This window comes from Sceloporus occidentalis, unplaced genomic scaffold (assembly GCF_023333645.1).
Source record: "Sceloporus occidentalis isolate IW3139 unplaced genomic scaffold, rSceOcc1.0.p SCAF_72, whole genome shotgun sequence".
Lineage (NCBI taxonomy): Eukaryota > Metazoa > Chordata > Lepidosauria > Squamata > Phrynosomatidae > Sceloporus > Sceloporus occidentalis.
This window is the reverse complement of record NW_028317052.1, coordinates 142717-168866: the sequence shown is the minus strand read 5'-3', so window position 1 is coordinate 168866 and position 26150 is coordinate 142717. Positions and strand designations below refer to the sequence as shown.

Here is a 26150-nt window from a genome sequence, read left to right as displayed (position 1 = left end):
TTTGCCCTCATAGCTTCCTCAAAAAATGCATGTGAGGCCTTGTTGGAACCGGGGGATGTTGGTGAACACAATTTGGTGTTTTGTTCTGCAGTTGCACATATTCTATACAAAATATAATATAAAATCTAAAGCAACATTGCAACATATGCAAAAAAAACCCCAAAAATATAAAAATACCTCAAAATTTGGCAGCAATTGGCGATAAAATCCCTGTTTGAAAAGTGTCAAAATGACCCTAGTTGTACACCTTGACTTATCTACTGTTCATAAACATATAATTTTGGGGGGTAATCAGTATCTGTGACAACTATTGCAGTTATTAGACTACCATGCCAAATTTGAAAAAAATTACATTTCAAAAACGTGATGCATGCCTTGCAATATTTGCCCTATACTGGTCAAAATAGATAAAAATCCTGGCCATGTTGGGTGGTTTCCAAATCAGGACAAGTTAATGAATATATTTGGGATAATTTTTTCCCATTCTTTTAATGTGTGTACAATTTGTATGTATACAAAACTGTAAAAAAATGCGTTTTTTTCCATTTCCCCCCCACTTTTTCCAGTTTTTTTCAAACAAAACAATGTACTACACAGCTTACTACTTACTCAAATGAAAGCCCTACTTGTGCTGAAAAAAACAATATATGATTTGTGTGGGTGCACCAATTGATAAGAGAGAAATTACAGTTGAAGAAAGACATGACAAAAACACAAAAACGGCTCCGGTCCTTTAGCGACACGTTAGTATCAAAATCCCGGTCCTGAAGGGGTTAAATAGACTACATTTACAATAAATAAAATAGAAAGAAGAAAAACGCTGTATGATGGATGTGTTCTAAATAACCGTAAAACCCTGTAGAAAATAAATAGTAAAACTATATAATCAATTTTCGGGTGAGCTAAAACAAAATTAAGTGACACCAACACCAAAATGATAGTAAAATACTTATGTGATAATATAAGTAAAAGTCTTCTATCCCAAATCGGAGGGATCATCCACATTATTCCATGATATTTCAACATACATAAAAGAGAAAAAAATATCATAACATGTATGTAAATGTATTCAGGAAATTCAAGGAATCTCACTCACATGGGGTATAAAACTATAAAATGTTCATATATATATATATAACGCTTCTCAATTTTTTTATCAAACAAAAGGATCACGTTAAAATGTTCCAGTCCTGTGACGTTTCTCGAGAAGGTGGAAATTTTAAATTATTAAAAGAATAATTCATATTTCAAATATTCATGAATGTATTAATCATTAGATAATTTTAAGGATTAATTTAACAAATTTAGTACAAATAAAAGGATATTATATTCCAGTATATATAAATTTTCCTTGCTTATGGTGAACTTTCTGCATTTCAAACTGTAGGGAAACTATGTACAATTTTATCCTATAGGGAACACAGCTGCTTTAGAAGGAATCCCTATTTTACTCAAAAGGAACTTCTATACAAATAAGAACAAACATATGAGAGCCATGTACAAATACAAGGTAACCTGGTCAGGAATGGTTAAGAAGTCAAAACATTCACACAGCTAAACAGACAGCAAGAGAAGCAGCCTAAGTGGAACCCTGGAGAGAACGATATTCTGAAAGTGTGAATGTGTTTGGATGGATGTGAAGTAAACAGCAGGAAAGGCAGAATGTGATAAACAGAGCCAAGGTATAAAGAATATTCTGTAAATGAAAATCTGTGGAAATAGGAGACCCAAATAAATTCTGCCTCCGGTGTGTAAAACCAGCGGCTCCATTTTCTAGTCTGGAGTGTGATGTTCATAAGTGTAACGGATGCTGGACCCCTATTCTATGAAAATGATTGGGACTATAATTGTTAAATAGGGGTTCTATTTTGTATATTCAACTTCTTGTTTCCATTTCTATGTGTATTTAGATTGGCTAACCCTCTAGTCTATGATAGTGTTACTTCCCTAATCCTTTTACCTCTGTTGTGTATTCGCCATTGTTTGATGAGTTATGAGATTAATCTAGTGCCGATGTCTGTTTAATCCCTTGTTTGGTGTTAATTGTGTTAATCTTTTTCCTGTTTCCTGTGTTTCCCTCCCACAGTAAAGTGGTTGTATTATTATATACTATGCCCAGTCCCTAGTATGGTGGGCTGTGGGCTGGTGGCAGGGGCGGGCAATTGCCGAACATTCACAGACGAACATTCACGGCAGCCGCAAAGTTAAAAACTAAGCGGCTGCCACCGGGACTGGCCACTGTGCCGGTAGCGTACCTGGTGGGGGGGCAGTCCGCCTGGACTGCTGCTCACTGAGGGGTGCCAGCACGCCTCCAAAAACAATGCGCGCGGCAACTGTGGCTGTGCGTCAGGACTTGATGTCAAATCCCGGCACACAACACTGAAGCCACGCCCACCGTCTTCCGCGCACCGGAAGGACAGGACACAGAGGAGGAAGAAGAAGAGGAAGAATGAAGAGGAGGAGGAAAAGTGCCAGTGCCAGAGGAAAGGTAGGAAAATATTAGTAATTAATATTGTTGATTTTTTTTTGTCTAATTTTAAACGTTTTTTTTTCGGTTTTGACCAAATGAATGCTGAATTTTCAGTTTTCATTTCGGTGCATCCCTACTATGTACTAAGCCAGTCACTGTTAGGCCTACACCACATCAATGTTTGGCTTAGTATATAGTGATAGGGGTTGTACTGCAGTATTGTCAGTGTCTGGCTCAAAGTATAGGCACACATTGACGGTGGTACAGCGTAATCCCTAAATATATAATGATAGCAGTTATGCTGTACCACCGTCAATGTGTGCCTCAGTATATAATGATAACAATTTTGCTGTACCCCTGCCAATGTTTGCCTAACCATAGAAACTATGCAGTTTTAAAGTGTGTGTGTGTGTGTGTGTGTGTGGGGTGCCACATACAGGATCTGCCACAGGTGCCAAATACTCTAGGTACGCCCCTGCATCATGCAGCAGTCAGACCCAATGGCCATTCCTCAACTCTTCGTCCCACGTCTTAAAAGGGGTGGGATAAAGAGCTGAGGCACGGCTATTGGGCGGCGCGGTGCGTGCACACCGGCCACTTTAATTTCATTAGGCGCCGGTGGAGTGACTGCTATCAATGTCGCTCGCAGCCGCTTTGGTGGCGCAATGGGCCACTTGACTAGACTTGCCCCCCAGGCCTTAGGCTGCCAGCCCTCCCCTGGCTGGTGGGCACCTTTATTCTGAGAACCGTAGTGGCCACCCATCTTGTAGCCGTCTTTCGCTATGAGGACGGTGGAATGACCAGGGACATGACACCAACACCCTAAGGTTCCTGTTACAACGAGATTCTAAGGGGGCAAGGGGCAGCTACTGTAGGCTCCTAAAAATGAAAGATGGACCTTACATGGAACATGTACACAGGTACAACCTTTTGCAGGTTCTCAAATATACAAGTGCAACTCCATACTTAAAATTTCTAATTAGAAACCTAGAAGTTGATGGTAGAACCATTCTGTCTATCAAGTCTATCTGTTTTTCCTGCTGTAAATATCTTTGGTCTCATCTTAGATTTAGGATAGCCACTTGCCTATCCACATGCCCATCCCATGCATGTTTAAATTCCCTTACCATATTAATCTCTACCAATTCTGCTGGGTGGCTGCAACCGTTATTCATGGAAACAAAGCAATGTCTGGAATTATAAACTATATGGAAATGCTTTATACTTCAAAAAATCAGCTCTACAGCCTCTTAAGGGACAGATTCTTTTCATTCAAACTGTAATAATCGGAATGATGGGTGATTCTACACTCAAAATGTTCTCCTCACAAGTATTATCCATTAACCAAGCCAAAAAACTACATACACTTAATCAGTGCCACTAAATGTATTTTGTAGGACTATTTACATGGTCATGGTCACCAGGTTTTTTACATGCAAAATATATATTGACAAGTACTTATTTGAAAAAGATTTTACAGAGTGTGGAAGCTTTCTGGTTATTTTAATGCATTCATATATGCCAGCTGTCCCGTTTCAGTCTTGATTATTATCAATGTGTCAATGCCTTAGTTATTGCCATCCATGTGCAAAGTTTACTTAGTACGGCAGCCTGATGATATCAAGTATCTTTTGACCTGGTTTCTTCAGAGGTATGTCAGTCTGTCTATCCACCCATTGACTATGCCTGTGAAAAATATACCTCGAGTCCGCAGACAGGGAGACACACTATCCAGGGCCGGCCCTACCATGGAGCAGAGTGGGGCAATTGCTCCAGGCGGCTCTTTTGAAGGGGCGGCACTTTGATAATAGGGGGGTGGCAGAGGAAGGGTAGATAATGGGGGGGGGGCGTCATTTTAAACTTCCCCCCAGGAGGCATTATGTCTTGGGCCGGCCCTGACACTATCTGGATTTTCCAGGTGTTTCCCCAAACCGAGCTGCTCCTTTAATTTAATAGACTTGTGCGCAGCAAGTCTTTTTTGCCACATTCGTCTTCGGGCAATGATATGTACCCTCCTACACACATTCCCTTCCGCATTACCTCACCAACAAACACCAAACAGCTTGTAATGGGATGTGGCAACAAATGGAGGAATACTAACACATTTTCGGCACTCCTGATATTCATTTTCGGCAGTTTGGTCGGAGATCGCCCTCGTTATTAGAGATTTGTACAAATGCAGAAAACAGGCAATTTTTTGTTAAAATCAAGTCTACACGAATACGTATGCACACGTCTATTTGATGAAATTATAAATTTGTTCTAGGAAGAGAGCAGCTGGTCAGTGGCTTCGGAGAAGAAAAATATTATGTGCTTGGGTTTTATGATTTAAATTCTAAAATAATGGAACTGAAAATTTTTATCTAGCAAACACATAAATTTGCCCATACATAAATATGCAATGTAAATCATTCTAATTGAAATTCCAGCAATATGAAACACAGCAAATATAAAAGATTCAGGCTGTCATGTCCTAATTCCTGTGTATTAAACACCTTACAGGGATAAAAGTTAATTTTAATCTTTTGTCAAGGATACAGTAGATCTGATTTATTAATCTGTATGTAATATAAGTGAAATCTCATTAAATGCACCAGTCCACAGGCAAATGGAAAATGATTTGTTCCAAATAGCTAAAAGCCCAAAATTCCTACTGTAACATATATTCAAAAATAGTGATTTAAATAATCTTTTTTACTAAGTTACACGATTATAAAATTCATGTATCCTTGTAATATTTATATGGATAAAAATAAAAAATTGGTTAAAAAAACTTGGATGAATGAGTAAAACACATAAAACGCTCCAAAATCTTGTGGAAAGCCTTCCCAGAAGAGTGGAAGCTGTTATATCTGCAAAGGAGAGGACCAGCTACGTATTAATGACTATGTATTTAGAACGTAAAGCTATAAAAGTCCCTGTTGGTGTAATCGTCAGGTGTCCTATTACTTTTGTACACATGGGGAGGTGGGAGAGATACAAAAAGTGATGTTAGACTGTGACCAATTTGTCTTGATAAACACTGCCATGGGTTAGCTGAAATGTTGTCCATCACTTTCTATATGTCATAATAAATTAATCGAAAAGCTTTCTGTGCATGCACACAGGGTCTTAGATCATTAATCTCTCTCTTGTATTAAAGTGCATATAATGACTGGAGTGTACATTTTAATTATTATTTTAGGTTGTCATTGTATGATGTTACCGTGAGTTGTGTGTCAGTGTATGGTGTTTGAGTGCCAGAGGTGAGCCTAGGGTTAGTGGCACCTGTGAGAGAAAAAAAAGAGGAGCATGAGAAAGAATGTCTATGTATGTAAGTGTATGGTGCTAGAGTGAGTGGGTGTTACAGTGACTTTGTGTGTTAGTATGTATGCGTATTAGTTATAGAGGAGCCTTGATGAAATACTGCACCCAGGCACCACTAACCTTGGGTTCGCCCCTGCTGTCATGTGTTTATAGGGGATCTTAAGAGGGAGTGATGGGTGGAGCAATGGGTAAGGAAATGAGATGGGCATGGGGCAGGCATAGGGGCCCAGACACTAAGCCTGTAATAGGCCCCGAGATTTCTGATGGTGGCCCTGCCACACTTCATTTTCTTGGGGTAGCGCAAGGTCTCTAACATCCACCAGCTCCGTGATGTCGTCATGGAGGAGTGGAAGAGGACTCCAGTGGCAACCTGTGAAGCTCTGGTGAACTCCATGCCCAAGAGGGTTAAGGCAGTCCTGGAAAATAATGGTGGCCACACAAAAGATTGACAGTTTGTTTACACTTTATATTGTAGCAGAGTGTCATTTCTTCAGTGTTTTCACATGGAAAGATATATTCAAATATTTACAAAAGTGTGAGAGGTGTACTGACTTTTGTGAGATACTGTATGCCTTCAAAACTGTTAAATAATATACATAAGAAATATATAAACAGAAACAAGCATAAATAGTAATGCTGAGACTGAGAAATGTAGCATAACATAGAACACCCATAGGAAGTTTGCACCATTGTGTACGTCCTATCCAATTCATTCCAGACATACTTATTGAGTCTCCCAACCTCAAGCTTTTAGACATAAACCAAAAATATGACTATTATTTGCAAAATTAACATTTACTTGTCACAAGGCTTGATTATGACCAGTCAATACAAAAGTGTAAGGTTGGACTGGAAATAAAAACCAGTCCTAGAACTAATTGAACACCTGAACAGCCAAGTATCATTGAGCTTTTATGGTGGGATGCATAATGGTGAAGCCCTATCCCCATACTTGCTTTATATTAATCAGTAACCCATTCCAAGGTCTGTAAAATCTCACTAATATGCACTTATGTAATAAGAAAGAGAGTCTCGAAAATCTCTAAACAAATAAGTTGGTAAATAGACAGAGATAGGTAGACAGACAGATAAGAGCTAAATGTAACATACCCTTGGAGTTCTAGGTCTATTATCTAAAGGGTTTGGTGGTAGTTGTGGATTATGTGAGTATTTAGACCGCAGTATACCTGAGCTCTTCATGTTTGTATGTCTGCTCTTTGTTCTCCTTCTGGAATAATCTGTAGGTGTCGGTACCCCTTACCCAAAGATGATGAAGTATGCAGAGGTACTGGTGATTATAACACTCAAGGCAAAATGACATGATTATATACCTGATAAAATGAGCATTTTCCTAACAGCACTCAAGATTTTACAGTAAATCTTCATAAGGTGGGTCCATCAAAATGCTCTCTTACCGATTTCCCACTTTTATATTTTGAAGTAACATTATGGGGACCATGTCCATTATTTGCAAAGTTCTCCAGTACTTCAGTTTGTAGCCACTAAACTTAAAATTATGTTTGATTCTGCTGTAGGCACAAAGGAGTAACTGGAGGTGACAAATATAATTGAAAATTATCCCTGGCTGTCATATAATGTATCTAAGAGGAGCCTACTGAAGACTGTGGATGGTACCCCCACTGATTTTATATTTTCACTCTTGATTAAAGTAACCACACCTTGGGAATTGTTTTCTTGACTTCTTATGTACTGGAGATTATATAATACCCACAGAGTTTAGAAAACAGCGTGAACAGTATCTGAGAACACAGTGTTGGCAACTTTCTCTTACAGAATATCCATATTTTACTTCAGACATAATATACAATATAAGGTGAGAAAATAAAAATGTTTTATAGGCAAACATAAGTATCCACATGCAGGATCAAAAGGGGGCGATTAGAAATTTACAACATTTAGCTAATTTGCTGCAGAATAATTTGGAGGGGCGGGCTATCAAATTGGGAAATTAAATGAAAAGACAAATGTTTGAAGGTACAGTCTAATGTTCCGTACATTCCCACCAGCAAAGAGTGCATATTAAAGTACTCTGTAAGTAGTTGAATATCCATTCTTTTCCACATTACCCAAAAATTAAAAAAACCTCAGACATTGAACTAGAGAAAATGTTGCGCTCCTTTGCCATCCATATCTGGAACTAGTTTTGGCTGTTTGAAGCAACCAGTCATAAGAAAATTCTCCCATCGGAATCAGTTGAAATCACATGGGCACAGGAGGTTCTCGTTAGAGCATGTGAGCCACTACTGGGCAAGAGATGCGTTTGGCAGAATGTATGTAGATGGTGGGGAAAGAGGGCAGATGTATAAACCCTACACGAATTTGCATACAAATAAAGAATATTTACAAATCAGTGAAAAGAGTGCTTTCCATAAAATAATTTATTGTTACAACTTATCTTCCATAAGATCTGTGTTATAATTCCAGAGAAACTCCAAGCATATAAAAAATATAAAAATAACAATAAGAATGTATGACTCTGTAGGGTCAGGGTGAGCCTAGGGCCACTGATGCCTAGGTGCAAATGTTTTTGGTGCCACCAGGTGGATGTGGCTATATTGCTAACTTCTTCCATTAATAAACATAACCCTTCTAACCACACCCATTTTCTATGGCAACCACTCCACCTCTTTTTGCCCACCAACTTCACCATGTAACACATCACAACACAGTGCCAGTTTTGTCCCTAAACAGTTCGTCAGTGCTGTCTTTGCCCCCAAACTCATTGTCAGTGCCATGTTAGACATTTCACATCCGGCACTCAAAATATAAAGAAGCCACTGGGCGAGAGGGGCAAAGCAGTAGTTAGCACCTTTTGCACCTGAGGCAAGAAAAAAAATTGTGCCCCTCACTATATCCTTACAGAGGTTATTTAGTACATACATAAGTACATACATAAATAATACAGAAATTCATGATATGAGAACTGCATAGAGTTAAAAAATAAAACACATTTCCCCAAACCCAGTGATTTTTTCACATTTTAACACTAAGGGTGTAACAGCATAACTCCCATCAATATATACTGAGCCTGAAAGTGGTGCAGTATAACTATTAATCTATATACTGAGCCTGATACTGGTATACCACAACCATAGTGATCCAGACACAGAGTGGTACAGTGTATCTCTTATCATTATAGCAAGACAGACACAGACAGTGGTATCGTATATCTCCCATCACTATGTACTGTGCCAGGCATTGATGGTGATACAGCATAAGTCCCTATATCACATCAGTATATTAGTATCACTTTTTACGTGTGTAGGGCCATTAGTGGAAGCTTTCCTAGTTTTTACACCAAGTGGTTGGAGGTAAAACATGTGTACACTAATTATACTTTATGAAGGACCAGTTTAAATATATAAAAGGACCAGCTAGAAGAAACTATAACATTTTTTGCCCATCAGAATGTACAATTAAAATATGAACATTGATTCATCACAGATCACAAAATTTAAATTTTTATGGTGTTAACAAAGTTAGAATAAAAAACAAACAAACAGAAAACTACCAAAGTCAAAAATGCACATTAGTAGGACCTGCTTAGCACCCTAGTTACATCTAGTCACATGGGACTTGCCCAAGCACCCAGATTGCATCCACTGGAATTTCCCCAGCACCCAGATCACATCGTAACCACTTGCCCAGCACCCGTATTGCATCCACAGGACTTGCTCACCACTCAAGTTACATCAAAACCACTTGCCCATCATCCAAGTTACAGCCAAATCACTTGCCCAGCATCCAGGTTGCATACACAGGACATGCCAGAACCCAAATTGCACACACAGGATTTGCCCAATACACAGATTGCACTCAAATGACTTGTCCCAGCACCCAGGTTGCACTCGTAGAGCTTGCCCCAGCACCCAGATTGCACACAAGGGAACTGCCACCTTTCTTTCTCCTCATTAGCTCTTCCCTATATGTTTCTTTTTATTTATCTAAATCATACAGAGTCACACATTTGTATTGTATATGTTTTTTTCTTTTGTATGCTTGGAATTTTTTTTCTGGAATTACATCACAGATCTTAAGGAAGATAAGTTAGAACAACAAATTCTTTTACACAACACTTTGTGTACACAAGTGTTTTTGCTGCATACTTTACTGATAAAATAAGCGCCTACTTAACTTCTCTATTTTTTAAAGAATATATAAAGTTGACACTATAAACTGTAGTATCCCTATAAGAAACCATAAAAGAAAGATTTGAATGAACGTAGAAACTAAAATATGTGAAAGGAAACCATTTACAATTCTGAAGGATAATTTTGGCTTTGTCCCTCTGGAACCAAAATAAATGCCTGCAAACACCCATATGGTAAATCCTAACTAAACCAACAAAAAATATTTTTACTAAATGTTAGTAATTAGGCTTGCAGGATTACATATGCTCAAGTATGGTAAACAAAGCATAAACCCCATATAGATAATAAAAAAATCAAGGATTTATTTTAATATTATTTGGTCTATTAACTAAAGGCTAATGCCTTTACACTGACAGTGATAATGTGTCATGTATTGCCAACACTAACAATATGTTCAGCAGGTTATGTATAAAAGTATCCAATAATATTGCTCTTGCATCTTTACTTGTTTTAAGACTTTGCATTAGTCTAACTTACATGCATTCAGTGATTTTGTTATTCTAATTTCCCTTCCCTTCTCTCTGATAGAGTAATAATTATATAAATGTGTACTGTTTTGTAAACAGAACAGAACAGCCCAATGAGCACTCCCGTAAAAGACCAGTTACATTTAAATGAATACAACTAAAAAAACATTTAACAGAAATTATAAAGGATTTATAAAGGGATGCTAGTAAAAAAAACTCTCATATACTGCACATCCAAGGGTGAATGAAAATGCTGAATTCTTGTAATAAAATGTTTTATTTCTCCCCTATACTGTTCATTTTTATAATCCTGATTATTTTTACCCTTGTGCTTGGATTGTAGATTTGATTCAAAGTTCCGTATGCTGAGGAATCTGTACTCCGCAATCCATTCATTCGCTGCACGGACTCCACGCTTTCATTCCCAACAAGCACAATCTGTCCCCAGATTGTCACAACAGATAAAGGCAGCAAAAATGGAAGAACAGCAAAACGATTAAACAAAAATGACAATGTTAGACACAACATGAAAAACAATAAGAAAGCACTGTAAATAATAGAAATGGGGAGGTTTGTGTGAAAGGGGAGCACAAATAATAGAATCATGCTTCATTCAAAATCAATGACTAAAAAGAAATCATATTCTTTTGGCTTCTTATATTATTATGTAAAGCATTACATATAAACCTTATATCATATGCTTGTTTGCCATCCAGGAGATGATGGGCTTAATCAAAATACAGGAATACAGAATAGCGCAAATTATTAAAACAAGTTACTGTACCTATTAAAGGTTAAAACATTAATGTTGTAGCATTTGTGAAGTAGATTATATTTGTTTGTTCACTTTAAATGGAATATATACACATACTAGTGTATGTGATGTCATTCAAATGACAAGGACAAAAAAATGTTTTTGTCGCTCCCTCTCCCCCTTTTCTCTCCTTTCTCTCTCGCGCTCTCCCTCTTTTGCCTGTTTTTTCTGTGTTCCTTCCCAATCTCCCCTCTCCCTCTTCTATCTTGTTCTCCCCTCCTTCTGTATCTCATTTATATCTCTCTTCTCTCCCCTTTTCTTCTCTCATCCTCCCTTCTTTTCTCTCTCTCTCTCTCCTCATCCTTCTCTCTCTCTCCCTCCTCTCCTTCTCTGTCCCTCTTCCTCCCTCTCTTTCTGCCTCTGTTCCTTGTCACTTAATCCCCTCCTTGTTTTTCTCTCCCTCCCTTCTCTCCTCTCCTCTCCCCGGTACATCACATTAGATTACTTTACATCATGTCTACTTTTCTTTTGCTAAAACTGAGCGCCTCAGCACTGGTTTCCTTCATGTTGTTCCACTCTGATGCTTTCTTTTTCTCTTAAAGAAAAGTTGTGGCTACATTTGACTGCAAGTATGTACACTATGATTTTTAAAATTATAGACAGTTAGGTCTCATATTTTTGAATAAATGTGTTGTTTTCTGTTGACATACAGGGCATGGGCGTTAATCAAGTCTGGTGAGTCAATTTAAGCCTTAACTTCACTGACCTCTCAACTTGATGTTGAATACGCTGAATAGTATCTACTAAAAATATTTAAACTTGTACATATCATTAACTTTAACATGCCCAGGAAATCACTTTTTGGTCCCATTCTATAATAATTTTTTATTAGTAAGACTAATTAGTATTAGCGAGACAGTAAAGGAATTACTGTATATTTGGGTTGATTCTGACTTGTCTTTGACAATGTAAAATCTGTATTTTGTGCCAAGTGTTCTTCTACATCATGATGCATTAGATGAGAAATATTTCATCACTGAAAGGGGATCAGAATTCACAGCATCTGAATGTTACAAACATCTGAGTGGTTGAAGACCCTTAAAGAAGAGGTTTGTTCATGACATTTTCAAGACAGGCTTGTATGTGGAAAGCATCAGGATGACTAATAACACAATACTTGATGCCTCATGGCACAGTATGGGGAAGACCAAGCATATGTGACAGATATTTGCCTAGTTTAAATGATTCAGCCACACATAGAAAGTAAAAAAATTATTTACTGCAATATATTTATTGATATGCCTAATATAAGAGTAAAGACTACCTGCAATTATGGAACAGATATTTCTTCTTTATATTCCTTGTATTTGTATAGTACTCGTCCTCTGTGGGTGATTAAACAATGATATATATATATATATATATATATATATATAACTAGAATAAACATGCTGGTGTTTGTTATGTTACCTTTGGGAGCAAAATCCATTAAAAGTACTCCTTGAATCCTTGAATAAAGTTAATGTTATGCAATGGCTTGACTTGTATAATTACTTCAAGGGCAAACTTTTTTAATGCAAAATATGGTTTAAGGGTGCCTTCATTTTTTTTTTCTCAGCAATGTCTACAAAAAACTGCATTCCTTCTAAAAGGGATAGTTTACTGATCCTGACAGTCCCACTAAAAATGAATGCATATTAAATTACTCTGCAAATGCTCTGAAAAGGTCATCTTCTAATCAGACTGCACTGCAGGGGACCTGGATCCTCCTCTCCGGCAGCCGATGGGCGTCTGTGCGATACGCGCAGACAACCTCCGCTGCTGCTGGCACTTCCTCTGGGGCTTCTATGACAGAGCGCCGGCATCACATGACCTTCCGGTGCTCATTCATAGAAGCCCCGGCGGAAGTGCCGGCAACAGCAATGGAGGTTGTCTGTGCGCATCGCTCTGACCTCCACCGGCCCAACTAGACACCAAGGAATCTAAACCACGGGGGGGACAAGTCTAGGGAAGCACTGGTAAGTCGGGGGAAGAGTCACATATGGGGGAGGTATAAGGGCTTTCTGGAGGGAGAGTGGCATATAGGGGGTTAAAAGGAATATCAGGGAGGCAGAGTGGAATATTTAGGGTTAAAAGTAATATCAGGGAGGCAGAGGGGCATATAGGGGTTATAAGGCATATCTGGGAGGCAGAGTGGCATATAGGGGGTATAAGGCATATCTGGGAGGCAGAGTGGCATATAGGGGGTATAAGGCTTATCTGGCGGCAAAGTGGCATATCAGGGAGGCAAAGTGGCATATAGGGGGTATAAGGCATTTCTGGGGTAGAGTGGTGTATAAGGGGGTATAAGGCATATCTGTGGGGTAGATGTACATAACTGGGGGCAGGTTGGCAAATAAAAGGAAATAAAAACAAAAAAATTAAATTCTCAATCATAGTTTTTATTAAATATGAAAAAATTGTGAATTAATATTTACTTGTAAAAAATGTTCCTTATAGGGTCGTCTTATATTTAGGCTTTTTCTTTTTTTCCTAAATTAATATTCAAATTTTGGGGGGTTGTCTTATAATCAGGGTCATCTTCTAATAGAGCCAATAAAGTACTTTAATATACCATACATTCTTCAAAAACTACCTACTCAAGCTAGAAACTGCAGCCTTGCAGCTGCCCTCCTCCTTGGTTTGAAGAAGCCAATCAGAGGCAGGAAAGTGCCCCACTGCCATCAATGGGAGTGATTTCAGCATATGCACACGGGGGTCTGCAACGTTCTCCAAGCACGGAATGGTAAGTATATCACGCGCGCGGAAAATAGCTGGGGGTGGAGGAAGGGGCCAAATCCCCCGATGCATTTGCAAGGGGTACGCCACTGAAATATAATGGGACCCTTCATTTATCATACACATTAAATTGCATATAATGCCTGCAGTGTCCCTTTAATTCAAAGACTATTCAGACACTTTGGATCTTCTTGAAAATATTGTACGAAATACATCTCATTAATATGGAATATACCAGTTCATCAATTGTTTTCATGTTGGCTTCTTACCTTTAATATGTCAATTATTAATAATTATCTGTTTTATTAGAAATATACTTAACGTAAACATATTTATCTCTATTGAACCTCAATTCAATTCATTAGCAAACAATATGGGTTTTCTTTTAGTGCTGTTTTATGAATATCTACTTATTACGTGTCAAGCTTCTTTTTTCTTTTAAATTAGGTACAGTACCAGACCATATTCATTTGTTTAATAACTGCCTACTTCAACTCCACATCCCTCTTTTCCTGATTACAATCATTTGTGTAACCTTTGGCCGCCGTGGGTACATATGTTACAATTAGCATAATGTAGGATTATGAGAGAGAAAGTTAACAATACTTCTAAAGCATATAATTTTTCATGAAGTAAATAGAGCAGAATATGGTAACTGATATGTTTGGCGTACGAAATTACAGAGTTGTTTTATATTATACAGAGTAAATTAGAATACAGTAGCTAAAGGGAAAATATACGTTGTGCCAAAATTTATTTAGATGTCAAACACTATCCATTGAGATGTGAAGAGAAGAGAAGAACAGTGCAGGAAAATAGCCTTTTTTTTCTAAATAGAACTTTAAAAGAGAAAATCCTCTTGTGATTTTACTCATAAAGCATTTTGATAAGAAGAGCAAAAGCGTCAGATATTAGCTAATCAATCTGTGAGACTCCTAAGAGGGTTGATCTGACATTTTGGATTGTCAAATGAACCAAAATGCATTTACCCACCAGGGAAAAAAGACATTTATATTTTTTTTAATGTTACCTATTTCCCTGAATTTCTCCTGGATAGAATATGTTATAAATGGCCTTATTCTCAAAGCAAATTTATTTCACTACCCCTACCATAAAACAATTTGAACCCGTATGTATAATTTATCATCACAAGTGGTTCTACCATATAAGCAGGTTAACCAACTGCTTAGGACTCAACGGTCTACAAAAGTCCAAATTTAGGCAACAGTGATGTATTTTTATGTAATACAATTTAGTGATTAGGAATATTGCATTCCTCACTTTATACACAAAGAGATGGGGCCCTAGTATATATTTTTTGTGTTTAGGGCCCCCAAAAATCTATGGCCAGACCTTGTAGCATGCCATTTTCTAAGATCAATACCAGAAATAGTTCCCTTACAAAAAAAATACTGCAGTTTTTTTGAAGTAATACTGCAGTTTTTTGGACATGAAAAAACTGCAATACTGCACTTTTACTGCAGTATTACTTCACATTTACTGCACTTTTACTGCATTTGTACTTCACTGTACTGCAGTTGTACTGCAGTTGTTTTTGTACGGAAGTACAAATGCAATAAAGCTACAGTACTTTAAAGTACAACTGTAGGTTTGCAGTATAAAAAAAAAAGTGCAGTAAATGTGCAGTAATACTGCAGTAAAAGTGCAGTATTGCAGTTTTTTCATGTCCAAAAAACTGCAGTATTACTTCAGAAAAAAGTGCACTAATTTTTCGTAAGGGTTGATTTCATATCAAAAATAGAGAACACATAGAATTGAATCCTGATGCTATTACATCATCAGAATGGAAGGAAACGTGTCGCATTCTAGACCAGATAAACAATGGAGTAGATGAATAAGCCAACAGATCTAGGAAATTGGCTGAGGCTACATACATACAGACACGCAGAAACATAGAACTTTACGGCTGATAAGAACCATTCGGCCCATCTAGTCTGCCCATTTTATCAATGTTTAAATTCCTCCACTGTATTAGCCCCTACCACGTCTGCTAGGATGCTGTTCCACTTATCTACCACCCTCTCAGTAAACTAAAGCTTTCTTACATTACATCTAAGCCTCTGACAATTTAGTTTTAGACTATGACCTCTTGTTCTAACATTTTCCCCCTTTGAAATAAAATTCCCTCTTTACTTTGTTAAATCCTTTTATGTATTTAAATGTTTCTATCACATCTCCCCTCTCTCTTCTTTCCTCCAAGGCATACACCTTTAGATGTTTTAGTCTTTCCTGATCCATTTTTATCCTGCAAACCATGCACCATTTCAGTAGCCCTCCTTTCAATGCGCTCAATACAAATTACTCCCCCACCAAGAAAAAAAAAAGTACTGTTTGGGAATTCTAGCAGATAACTTTTAACCCCTTAATGACAAAGCCCATACATGTACGGGCTCAAAATGTATTTTTTTCAATGGGTTTTGGGACTGCCCATTGTCCTTAAGGGGTTAAACAGAAAGCCTCCGAGGTAAATCGGTTCCCAATTCTAACGTTTAATACATTTGCTAAATATATATATATATATATATATATATATATATATATATATATATATACATATATATAGTCATTAGTGTTAGCATTGGTCGAATAAAAGCACTAAGAGCAATGATTGGGTTATAGATTTTACCGACTTACACATATAATAAATCTGCATATAAAATCTTTATATATTGGGTAAAGAGGCAAAAAGGTAACATTACTTCCAGGCCCTACCTTGCTTTGTCTTTTCTGTCTTCTACGGAGTCTTAAGAATTCTTTGTGTTGTCTTGATACAAAATTGACAGCCGCGTATTCCAGGAGAGCCGCAAACACAAACAAAAGGCATACAGCCATCCAGATGTCAATGGCTTTCACATACGAAACCTGAAAGGAAAGACGAGAAATTACTTGATGTAATTAATCTCCCACTGATTGCTTCTTGTAACGGTGTTACCATGCTTTTTTACAGTATTTCTAAAAATATAATCAAAATCATTTATTTTGTTTTAGGGGTTTTTTTTTGCTTCCATAAAGATGGGGATATAAATTCTGTTTTGTTCTTATTTATATATCAAAACATTTTTTCCCCCCAGATTTTCCTACAACCACAATTATGAGGTCGCTAAAGACAAAGAATAATGTTCAGGATTTGGATCTAATGTTACTGAACCTATCAACGCGTCTACTCAAACTCTGAACTTTTCTAAGTGTTCCCGCCATTTTTATTTATTAGCCAATGCATTTTGAACTGGGTCCAAGAGTATATTTCTCACACTGTTGCAAATTGCTTTTGCTGCCTAAACTCTGCCACGTGGCAAAAGCCAGTAAGGATACAGATATACAATAGAATATACCATTAAACTGAATGAGTTTAGAGTTCTGGCACGTGACCCTAATAAAACACAACATCACATAGAAGGGAGGGGAAAATACATATTGGGGGGATTCTACAGAACCCCTCCATGTTTTTGCAAAAGGAACCACAGGAACATTTAAGGAGACCAGCTGTCATTAAAGTGTTAATTTGTATGCGTAACTAGGGAGATATACCATTTTGGACAAATCCAATACACATTTCTGTACTAACCTAATCTATGTTATATGTTACACAAAACATGCTGTCATACTAATTTCCTTCACTGCTCATACGTGTATTCATTTATTCTGTGTTTTCAATTCATCAGCCAAGCTGAGCAATGATCCAATTTTCTGGATTTAGACTCAGCCTTTTAATTTCTTACTAATTAAATGTAGTTTGACATTTTCATATCCCAGGGAATTTTAACAGATTTTGTGGTATATGCTATGACTGACATGCATTGTTCAGGCTTTCATTAACTATAATTCAACATATTTATGGTGTTTAAACAGAGGTATGACTATGGGTAGAGGAACTCTTTTCATGTAGATTTCCTGGGAAAAATAAATTTCCTTACTAAAAAAGGAAGTGCCATAGCTATAAAGCAAATATGGATAAAATCTCTTAAAATGCGTAACATATTCAGAATTCCGTGTTTGATGCCTTTAACATCCGCTCTTAGATATACAACAGAAAGTAGGAGCCACTAATTTTAAATCAAAAGGATTGCATTTTTTCAATCTTTTGGTGGTGATCCTGACATGTATCCGCCTTGCAAACAACACACACAATACAACACTGGAAATGTAATGTAATCCCAACAGAATTGTTTGTAGAATTAGAAAATATAATGTAGGTCACTTCCAGATTAGATAAGAAGGTGCATTTGGAATAAAAATAGAAAATTGGATATACTGCACAGTTGTACTGCCTAAACTGTTTTCATTCATTAGAACATGACCAAGCGCATAATGTTTAATGGTCATATTAATACATTTCTAGGCTGATTTATATTTTTGAAACAATCACGGAAAAAAAACTTTCTGTAGTTTAAGAACGTGTGTTATTGATGTAGCCTGAGTTACTTTAGGATTTACTTTTTCCCAAAAAATCTCACTACCCAATAAGTAGATGAACTTAATATTACACACCACAATGTATTCCACCTTGAGCTTAAACTTAGGTTAACTCTAAACAGCGAGAAATTTATTATATTGGGACGATGAGTAAAATATGCAGGATCTAAGCAGGAAGGTATAGAAAACCCAGAGTACTACCACTACAAGTGCGCCTTTGCATTAAGCCCTGTCCAGGGCGAAGCCAGCGGCAATGGCTAAGAAGATAATGAGGCGTGAAAGGGTGATAATGTAGAGAAATAAGGTACGACAGAGAGGTAATGCAGCTGGCAATCTGCCGTGGAGATGCTGATGGATGTAGATGGTGACAAGGCTGGTAAGATGGGCATGGAGTAGTAAAGTGTGGATATGCTGAAGCTGAGTGAAGGCAGTAAAACGTATGGAAAAGAGGGTTTGGGACTGAAGGGCTATTGGGGGTGTTAAGGAGAGAGAGGCTACTGTATGGTGGGTGAGAGCTGCCAGATAGTGTTGTGTGCGAAGGAGAGGGGCTGATACTGTGTGATGAGGGTGAAATGAAGGTCTACCGGGTAGTGTTGAGGGGGGGAAATAAAATAGACAGATAAGAGAGAGAACAAAGAAAGATAAAAAAGAAATATAGAAAATGTACATATCATTTTAAGGGCAGTCAATAATTCCTTTATGAATCACAGTAACATTCCTATGATTAGGCTCTAGTTTCATGTAACTCTTGTTAGGAGATCTTTAGTTACGCCAAATAATATGAATATACCCACATGCTTAAATTTCACTAGTACAGATAATGTGCTTAGTATTTGTTGTGAAATCATTTGTGTGTATGCGTGTGTACTTGTATCTATAAGAGAAAAGATCATTAATACTTAAAGTATATTAAAAGCAATATCCTTAAAACAAAGTTCCACAAAAAAACAAAATGAAAAGTTTATAAAAGCTTAGCGTCGGTATCTGTGAACGGCAGAGTTATATGCATATCTCAATATCATTCTGTCATATCCTGGTTAACACCAGTTGAGAATGTTTAAAGCCTTGAACGTATCAAGCGTGAAGTACTAGAAGGAAATCAGCTACCTGCTGTTTGAAATGAGATTTAAAATTGAAAATCACAGCCTTTATCTGCTCTGGGTCATATCTGATAATAAAAGAAAAACGGAAACGTTATACAACACTGATCAGCTGAGCAAAATTAAATAAAATTGATTTTTTTTCCCTCTGTTGGCTCATATCTTTCTATGTCTTGCCAAAAGGCAACCGAGTAAAATGAAATACAGAAATATACTGTATATTTATATATACAAACAATTGTGTATAGATGTTCTGTACAATAATTCTAATTTATCATTTAATCTGTTATTAGACCTATACAAACATACAGTTATCTTTTTAAGACATTCTCTCGCTCTGTCTGTCTATCTCTCTCTTATAAATAGAGAAATCTATTCTTTGAGTAAACTATTTAACCTTGAATTTCTGTTTAATATAAACTTGTACGTGGAAATTAGTATAGGGATTCAATTTACTGATTTTTAGTAGGACTGTGTCTATTAATAAATACAGTTCAAGAAACAATGGAAACACATGATTTATAAAGAAATGAAGATGATAGAGGACTGAAGTCAATATTTCTATATTTAAAACATAACAGCTATAGAATTCCTCTTCTGAGGACTGAAGCAAATAAAAAACATATTCGCCAGGAGGTGGCACGGGGGAATAAAATGTATTTTTCTCTAGAGTTTCCTTCTCACCATGACTGAATGCCCCCCCCTGCCGAGATTAAGTATGTTTTCAAAATAGTCATTCATGTAGTAATAAAAGATTGTTTAACACTGCTGTTGGGAGAATTGCTATAATAATCATAACTGTAAATATTAGAGATTCATGAGCCTCCTGATGAACCTGAACCCTACATGGCTAAGAGAATTCCCAAGTATTTTATATATTTCAAGAATAATTGAGATTATATAGAAGAAACACTAAATTAACATATGCAATGAAAATGATATGAAGTAATACATTAACTACACATTAGACAAACCCATCAGAGATAATGAAAGCTTTTATTTGTAATTCCATAAATAAATGGCTTAAAATGAAACTAACATTTTCTTTTATTATTTTCCGGATTCCGAGAACTAAAGCAAGACTACTGCCACTTGTGATTGTATGCCTGTGGTCAAGACACACAGTTTCCAATCTCTGTGATCCTAATGTGTTTGTACAGCGTTAGTAAACTTGGATCAAGACAAAGCCGTAATCTTTTACAAATAGCATTACAGGCCAAGTTAGACAGGTAATCTTTTATAAATAGCATATTAGAATGAGTCAGAAAGGTAATCTTTCTCAAACTGGGTGCTGAGACACACAATTGGGTGGGGGTTGATGCTTACAACCAACAAGAATGGAGTACGTTAGTCTCAATTACAGCTATTTGCAATCAACATGCAGATTAATCACAAGGACTAGCTACTCCAAAATTAGAAATGTCGGCATTATCAAAACCAAACTGCACCTTGAAATGAATTGATAACATTTAAGAACCATAAATTTGCTGTTCCACCAAAACAATACATTAATTGAGCTCTCTATATGTTTTATAGCTCTGAATAAAAATATTAGCTATATATCTGCTGAAAGCAGCAAAGCCAATTATTCATAGATTTAAAGCTGGAAACGTCTCCCCTCGACTCACAACATACGCAATCCAATGCCTCCATGCTGCGTAACCACTCGGTGCTTCAACTGTTAGACACGCTTCGGAAATCAAACAGGAATTGGGTCCGCAACGCTAGAAGAAATAACTTTTTTAACAAGGTAATGCATTTCAATACGTCAATTTATACACTTCATTCAGCTGGCCTCAGCCTTACCAAGGCATTCGCCAACTGGATTCCTCACTATCTCACTAAATTGACATATTGAAATGCATGACCTTGTTTGAAAGTTACTTTTGGTTTTTTAGAGAGCCTAAGGTTTGTACTCTTCGTGATAAGTGATAAAGGTGATCACTGATCCAAGCTGTGTGAGCCACAGTGGAGCCGAGTTCCTAATCTTTGTCTTCTGGGGTTGCACTCCCTGTAGAGATATGCAGCTGCTTACTTCCCTCCTTGGCAGAATCTACGATTGTTTTCTTCACCCAAATGGTGTTGCTGTAATGTCTCGATGTAGAGGCATTCAGTAACACCAAGATTGGCATCAGGGGCCATGTCTGACCCCTCTCTGATCAACAATCGCCTCTTAAGCTTCAGTGGTTTCGCAAAAATGCCTCGATAGCAAGGCATTCAGCAGCACCGGACACCCTCCCCAGGACGCACTTTGACCGCTCCAGAGAGCGCCACTGTGAGAGATTTTGCCAATCGCAAGATTGCAGCGTCCTTTAAAAAAAAACAAAAAAAACAGACCCTCCTGAGAACTCTGGTTCCACCTACATATAAAAATAATTCTCCACTGATGTCACCATCAGTGAACCTTCCACTTTCAACAAAATGTATATAAAAAAAAATCCTAAAAAAATTAAATTTCTATATATTATGTGAGCTGGGATCATGTAACCACACAGTCTTAAGGTTTGAAATACCACATAAGGCTGAATTATTTTTAGAATTGTAGTCCTTTTTATTAAAAGGTCTGTAAACAAACATAAATAAAACAAACAAAAAGAAAAGCCTTGCTCTCTGAGCACTTACTGACAAACAAAAACTAACTATCGTTGGACGGCTTACCCGCTACCAACAAAAAAACATTTAGCACAGACCTTTTTCGTTTAGGAACCGTTCAGCAGATTTGTTTAGGAGAAAATGCAGTCTCACTCACTGCTTGTATGTTTCTCACCTGACTAACTTACAGGGCTCCTTTTTGTAGCAGCCCCCTGCTGCTCATTGGTAACAGGTGAGTAAATCTCTGAACCAGAGCTCCTGGACTGGCTGCATCACCTGCTGCAAGTAAACTGTGGAGTGGAGCACTGGCCCTCCCTTCTCTCCAAATGCTCCACCCCAGGGACCCAAACATAACTACAACATTACCATTACTTTGCTGGTAACAAAACATTCTCCCTGGGGTTATCGAATACATTGCACTGCAGTATTTGGTGGGAAATGTACATGTTATCCACCACAATGCCCTGTTCCCTGTCACAATATATATATATATATATATATATATATATATATATATATAAAGTCTTAAAACTAGCACTATATCTTCAGAAACAATTATCGCATGGAAAGTGCAAAAATACTGCCGCTAAATGCCCATTGGGTGTCTAGTTTTTAAAAATTTATGATTTGATGGGGTAAATTGAATTGGCCGGGTTCAACAATGTCCCAAATAACACAGGGGGCAGGATGACCACATGTCTAAGTTCCAGTTTGAAAAGTGCACACATCTCAAATATGGCCTTTTAGCCACCCAAACAACCCAACAAACCCATGCATGGGGGTATGACTGTACTCAGGAGATACTGCTGGACACATATTAGGGTGTTATTTGACAGAGACAACCTGTACCTGTAAATCCATACCTAATGTAGAATGTGTGTGGAACAAAAACACACAAAAAAACGACTGCAAACTTTGATGAAGGCTGGTGGTAAAATGCACACTCAGAATATGTTGCTGTAGACATATTATGATGTTGTTTGAAAGTGACATATACCAGGAGTTGTAAATTCATACCTGAATGTGTGTGAAATAAAAAAAAAAAAAATTACTACCACAAAGTTTGACAAAGACTGGTGGTACAATTAGTGCATGAAAAGAGTTAAAATACTAGCATTTGAAATACCCTGGGGTGTCTGTTTTTCAAGAGTATATGGTTTGATGGGGTAGATTGCATTGGCCGACTTCAAAGATGTTCTAAATAGCACACGGGGCAGAATTACCAGATTTGGAAAAAATGGTTTTGAAATGGCAAAACGCTACTTGTACTTATTGCCCCATAACGTGCAGAAAAAATGCAAAAAAACTAACGCATTGGGTATTTCTAAACTCAGGACAAATAGTAGAATCTATTTACCTATTTTCATTAGGTTTTAGAGGGGTAAAAGAGTTTTCAAGTAAAAGTCAGAAAAAGTCATTTTTTCTCAATTCTTCACCATATTTTATACTTTTTCTTTTAGTAAATGATATGATCCGATCATAATAATGATATCTAAAGAAAGTTATACAATATGCAATATATAACTTGCGTGGGTTCAGTAAATGGGAAAGAAGAAAATTACAGCTAAACATGAGGACCCCAGAAATGTTGAAACAGCCATTGTCACAAAGGGTAGAAACATTTTTTTAAAAAGCCATGATCACAAAGGGGTTAAAAGGCTAATTGATCATTTGGCAATTATATAAGCATAGCTAGAAGTGACCCCAAACCTTTGAATGGTAGTGTATGTACAGTATATATACAGTACATATAATATACTATATACTGTATATAAATAAAGATATAATATATTTAAAAATAAGTATTAAAGTAAATAAAAGGAAATGCTAGAGAATGTGGACACTGTACAGGATTTCAGTGAGAAAATGCTTATATATAAAGACCTCCTTCTCCAAGACAGGATGCCAGGTTTCCAACTGTCCTATTATTCTTGCTCTCATTTCACTTCATTGAGCAATAATTTGCTTGCGATTACATATAAATTTGTGTGCGCCAGGAAAAATATTCAGAAACAGTTCATGTTAACAGCTTAATTCATAATCCTCTGGCAGCATTGAGATAAAATATAGAAACACAGATGCATGTAGTTTTCCTAGGAAATATCCACTGACACGAAGGGCTAAAAATCCCAAAAAAAACAAACCAGAATATTTGCCAAGTATGGTAATTCATGACTTTATATATGTATATACACTGTTAAAATGTAACAGTGCGATAATATGCACAGGAGAACATTTTGGGGTTTATTCCAGAAACGGTGGATGGCAGAGAGAAGAACGCTCTGCGCTTCATATATTTAATTTGCTTAACCCCTTCAATCCCAGGGGGTTTTGGTACCTCAAAGCCCGGAGCAATTTTGCGCTATGTCGGTTCAGCGATTATTCACTTTTCCTGTGAATAGTGTACCCATGTAAACTATATATTGTTTTTTCAAGGAGAGATAGAGATAGGTAAAGTGACAGAAAATTCCATCCAGATTTATCAATTCAGGTGTCCTGATTTCAGAAATACCTAATTTATGTGGAATTTTCATACTTTTCCAGCACATAAAGCCAACATACTATAAGGTGTACATTACTTTATACGAAGCCGTACAATTTTTACATTAGGTATGATGGGACTGTAACTCTAGTTTTAAACAAATAAAACAAAAACACCCACAAAAGGTATATATTTCTGTAAAGCAGACAACCCAGGCTATCCTATCAGGGGTATTTGGGCATTCTACATGCAGGTATTTGGCCACCAATCACTGTCAAAGGTGGCCACAGAAATTAGTTCCTGCGCTTTTTTCAACAACGCGTCTTAGTATTTTCTAGTATTCTTAGGATTTTTTGTACAGGGTATGTGTTACGGCAGAGAAATCTATCCTAAATTGTTCAGCCGCCTCTCCTGATTACGGAAATACCCCACATGGCTAGTTTTTTTGTGGTTTTCTGGACATTACAGGGCACAAACGGGACCATGCGCGTTATAGATTCCAAACGTGAAATTTTCACATTTTGCTTTAGTAGACCTATGTTTCATTTGGGGCTGTTTAGCACCCCCTAAGTATAAATATCCCCATAAAAGTATATATTTCCGTAAAGCAGACAACCCAGATTATCTCATCAAGAGCATTTGGACAATTTTCATGCAATCATGTGGCCGCCAATCACTGCCAAAGTCAGCCGTAGCAATAATTTAATGCGCTTTTTTCGCCAACACATCTGTGTTGCTGAGGATATTTTGCACATGGTATATGTTATGGCAGAGAAATCCAGCCTAAAGTGTTCAGCCGCCTCTTCTGATTACGGAAATACCCCACATGCCTAGTTTTTTTGTGGTTTTCTGGACATTACAGGGCATAAGTTGTAACGTGCCGACATACTGGATCACCGATTACGGAAATACCCCACACGGATAGGTTTTTTATGCATATGGTTATTTATGTTTTGTTTTTTTTAATTTGCAGGGGAAAAAACTTATGGAATTGTGCCAATTGAAAATACCCCCCTGTGGCTCACCCTAACACAAAAAAAAATAAAAGAAGTATAACGGAAATTTAATAATCTACCTTGGTGTGGTAGATCATGAAGCACTCATCGATACAGAGTCCTGGCAAAGAGGGACAGGAAGGGCAGTGGTACCTGGAGTCCTTCCTAATACCCTTTTTGTAACAGACTTTGCATCTTTTCTGAGGCTTCTGTTTGGCACCAGTGGTGGGGATTGTAGAAGGAAAATGCCTGCCGGTAAGACGCAGGACATTCTCATCCTGCACGTTAGGGTTTGCCTGCTCAAAGAGGATATCCCTCAGGATTTTGAGCTGGAACTCTAGGAAGGTGTAGATCTTCCCAGTGGCACATTTCTTGCACAACACATATGTGTTGTACATGGCAACCTGGGTGAGGTAAATGGCCACCTTTTTGTACCAGGTCTTGGTCTTACGCAGCACCAGGTACGGCTGCAGACACTGGTCAGAAAGATCTACACCCCCCATGTTCTTGTTGTAATCGGTGATGCACTGAGGCTTGAGCCCCTGAGCATCACCTTCCCCACGTACACTGACAGGTACCACCTTCTCGTTGTGTATAGTG

At 37.4% G+C, this 26150-nt stretch overlaps 1 protein-coding gene across 3 annotated transcripts in view; it reads right to left on the bottom strand.

Moving 5' to 3' along the window:
- Positions 1-26150, bottom strand: part of LOC149286040 (glycine receptor subunit alpha-2-like) — a 68449-nt gene that overhangs the window by 3921 nt on the left and 38378 nt on the right. For 2 of the 3 annotated variants that reach the window (XM_089494383.1, XM_089494384.1), the window contains exon 8: positions 16681-16830. In XM_089494383.1, the coding sequence (XP_089350509.1) occupies positions 16681-16830 (150 nt within the window). Of the gene's footprint in view, positions 1-10739; positions 10854-16680; positions 16831-26150 lie in introns of all 3 variants that reach the window. The other variant, XM_089494382.1, reaches the window with a different exon arrangement.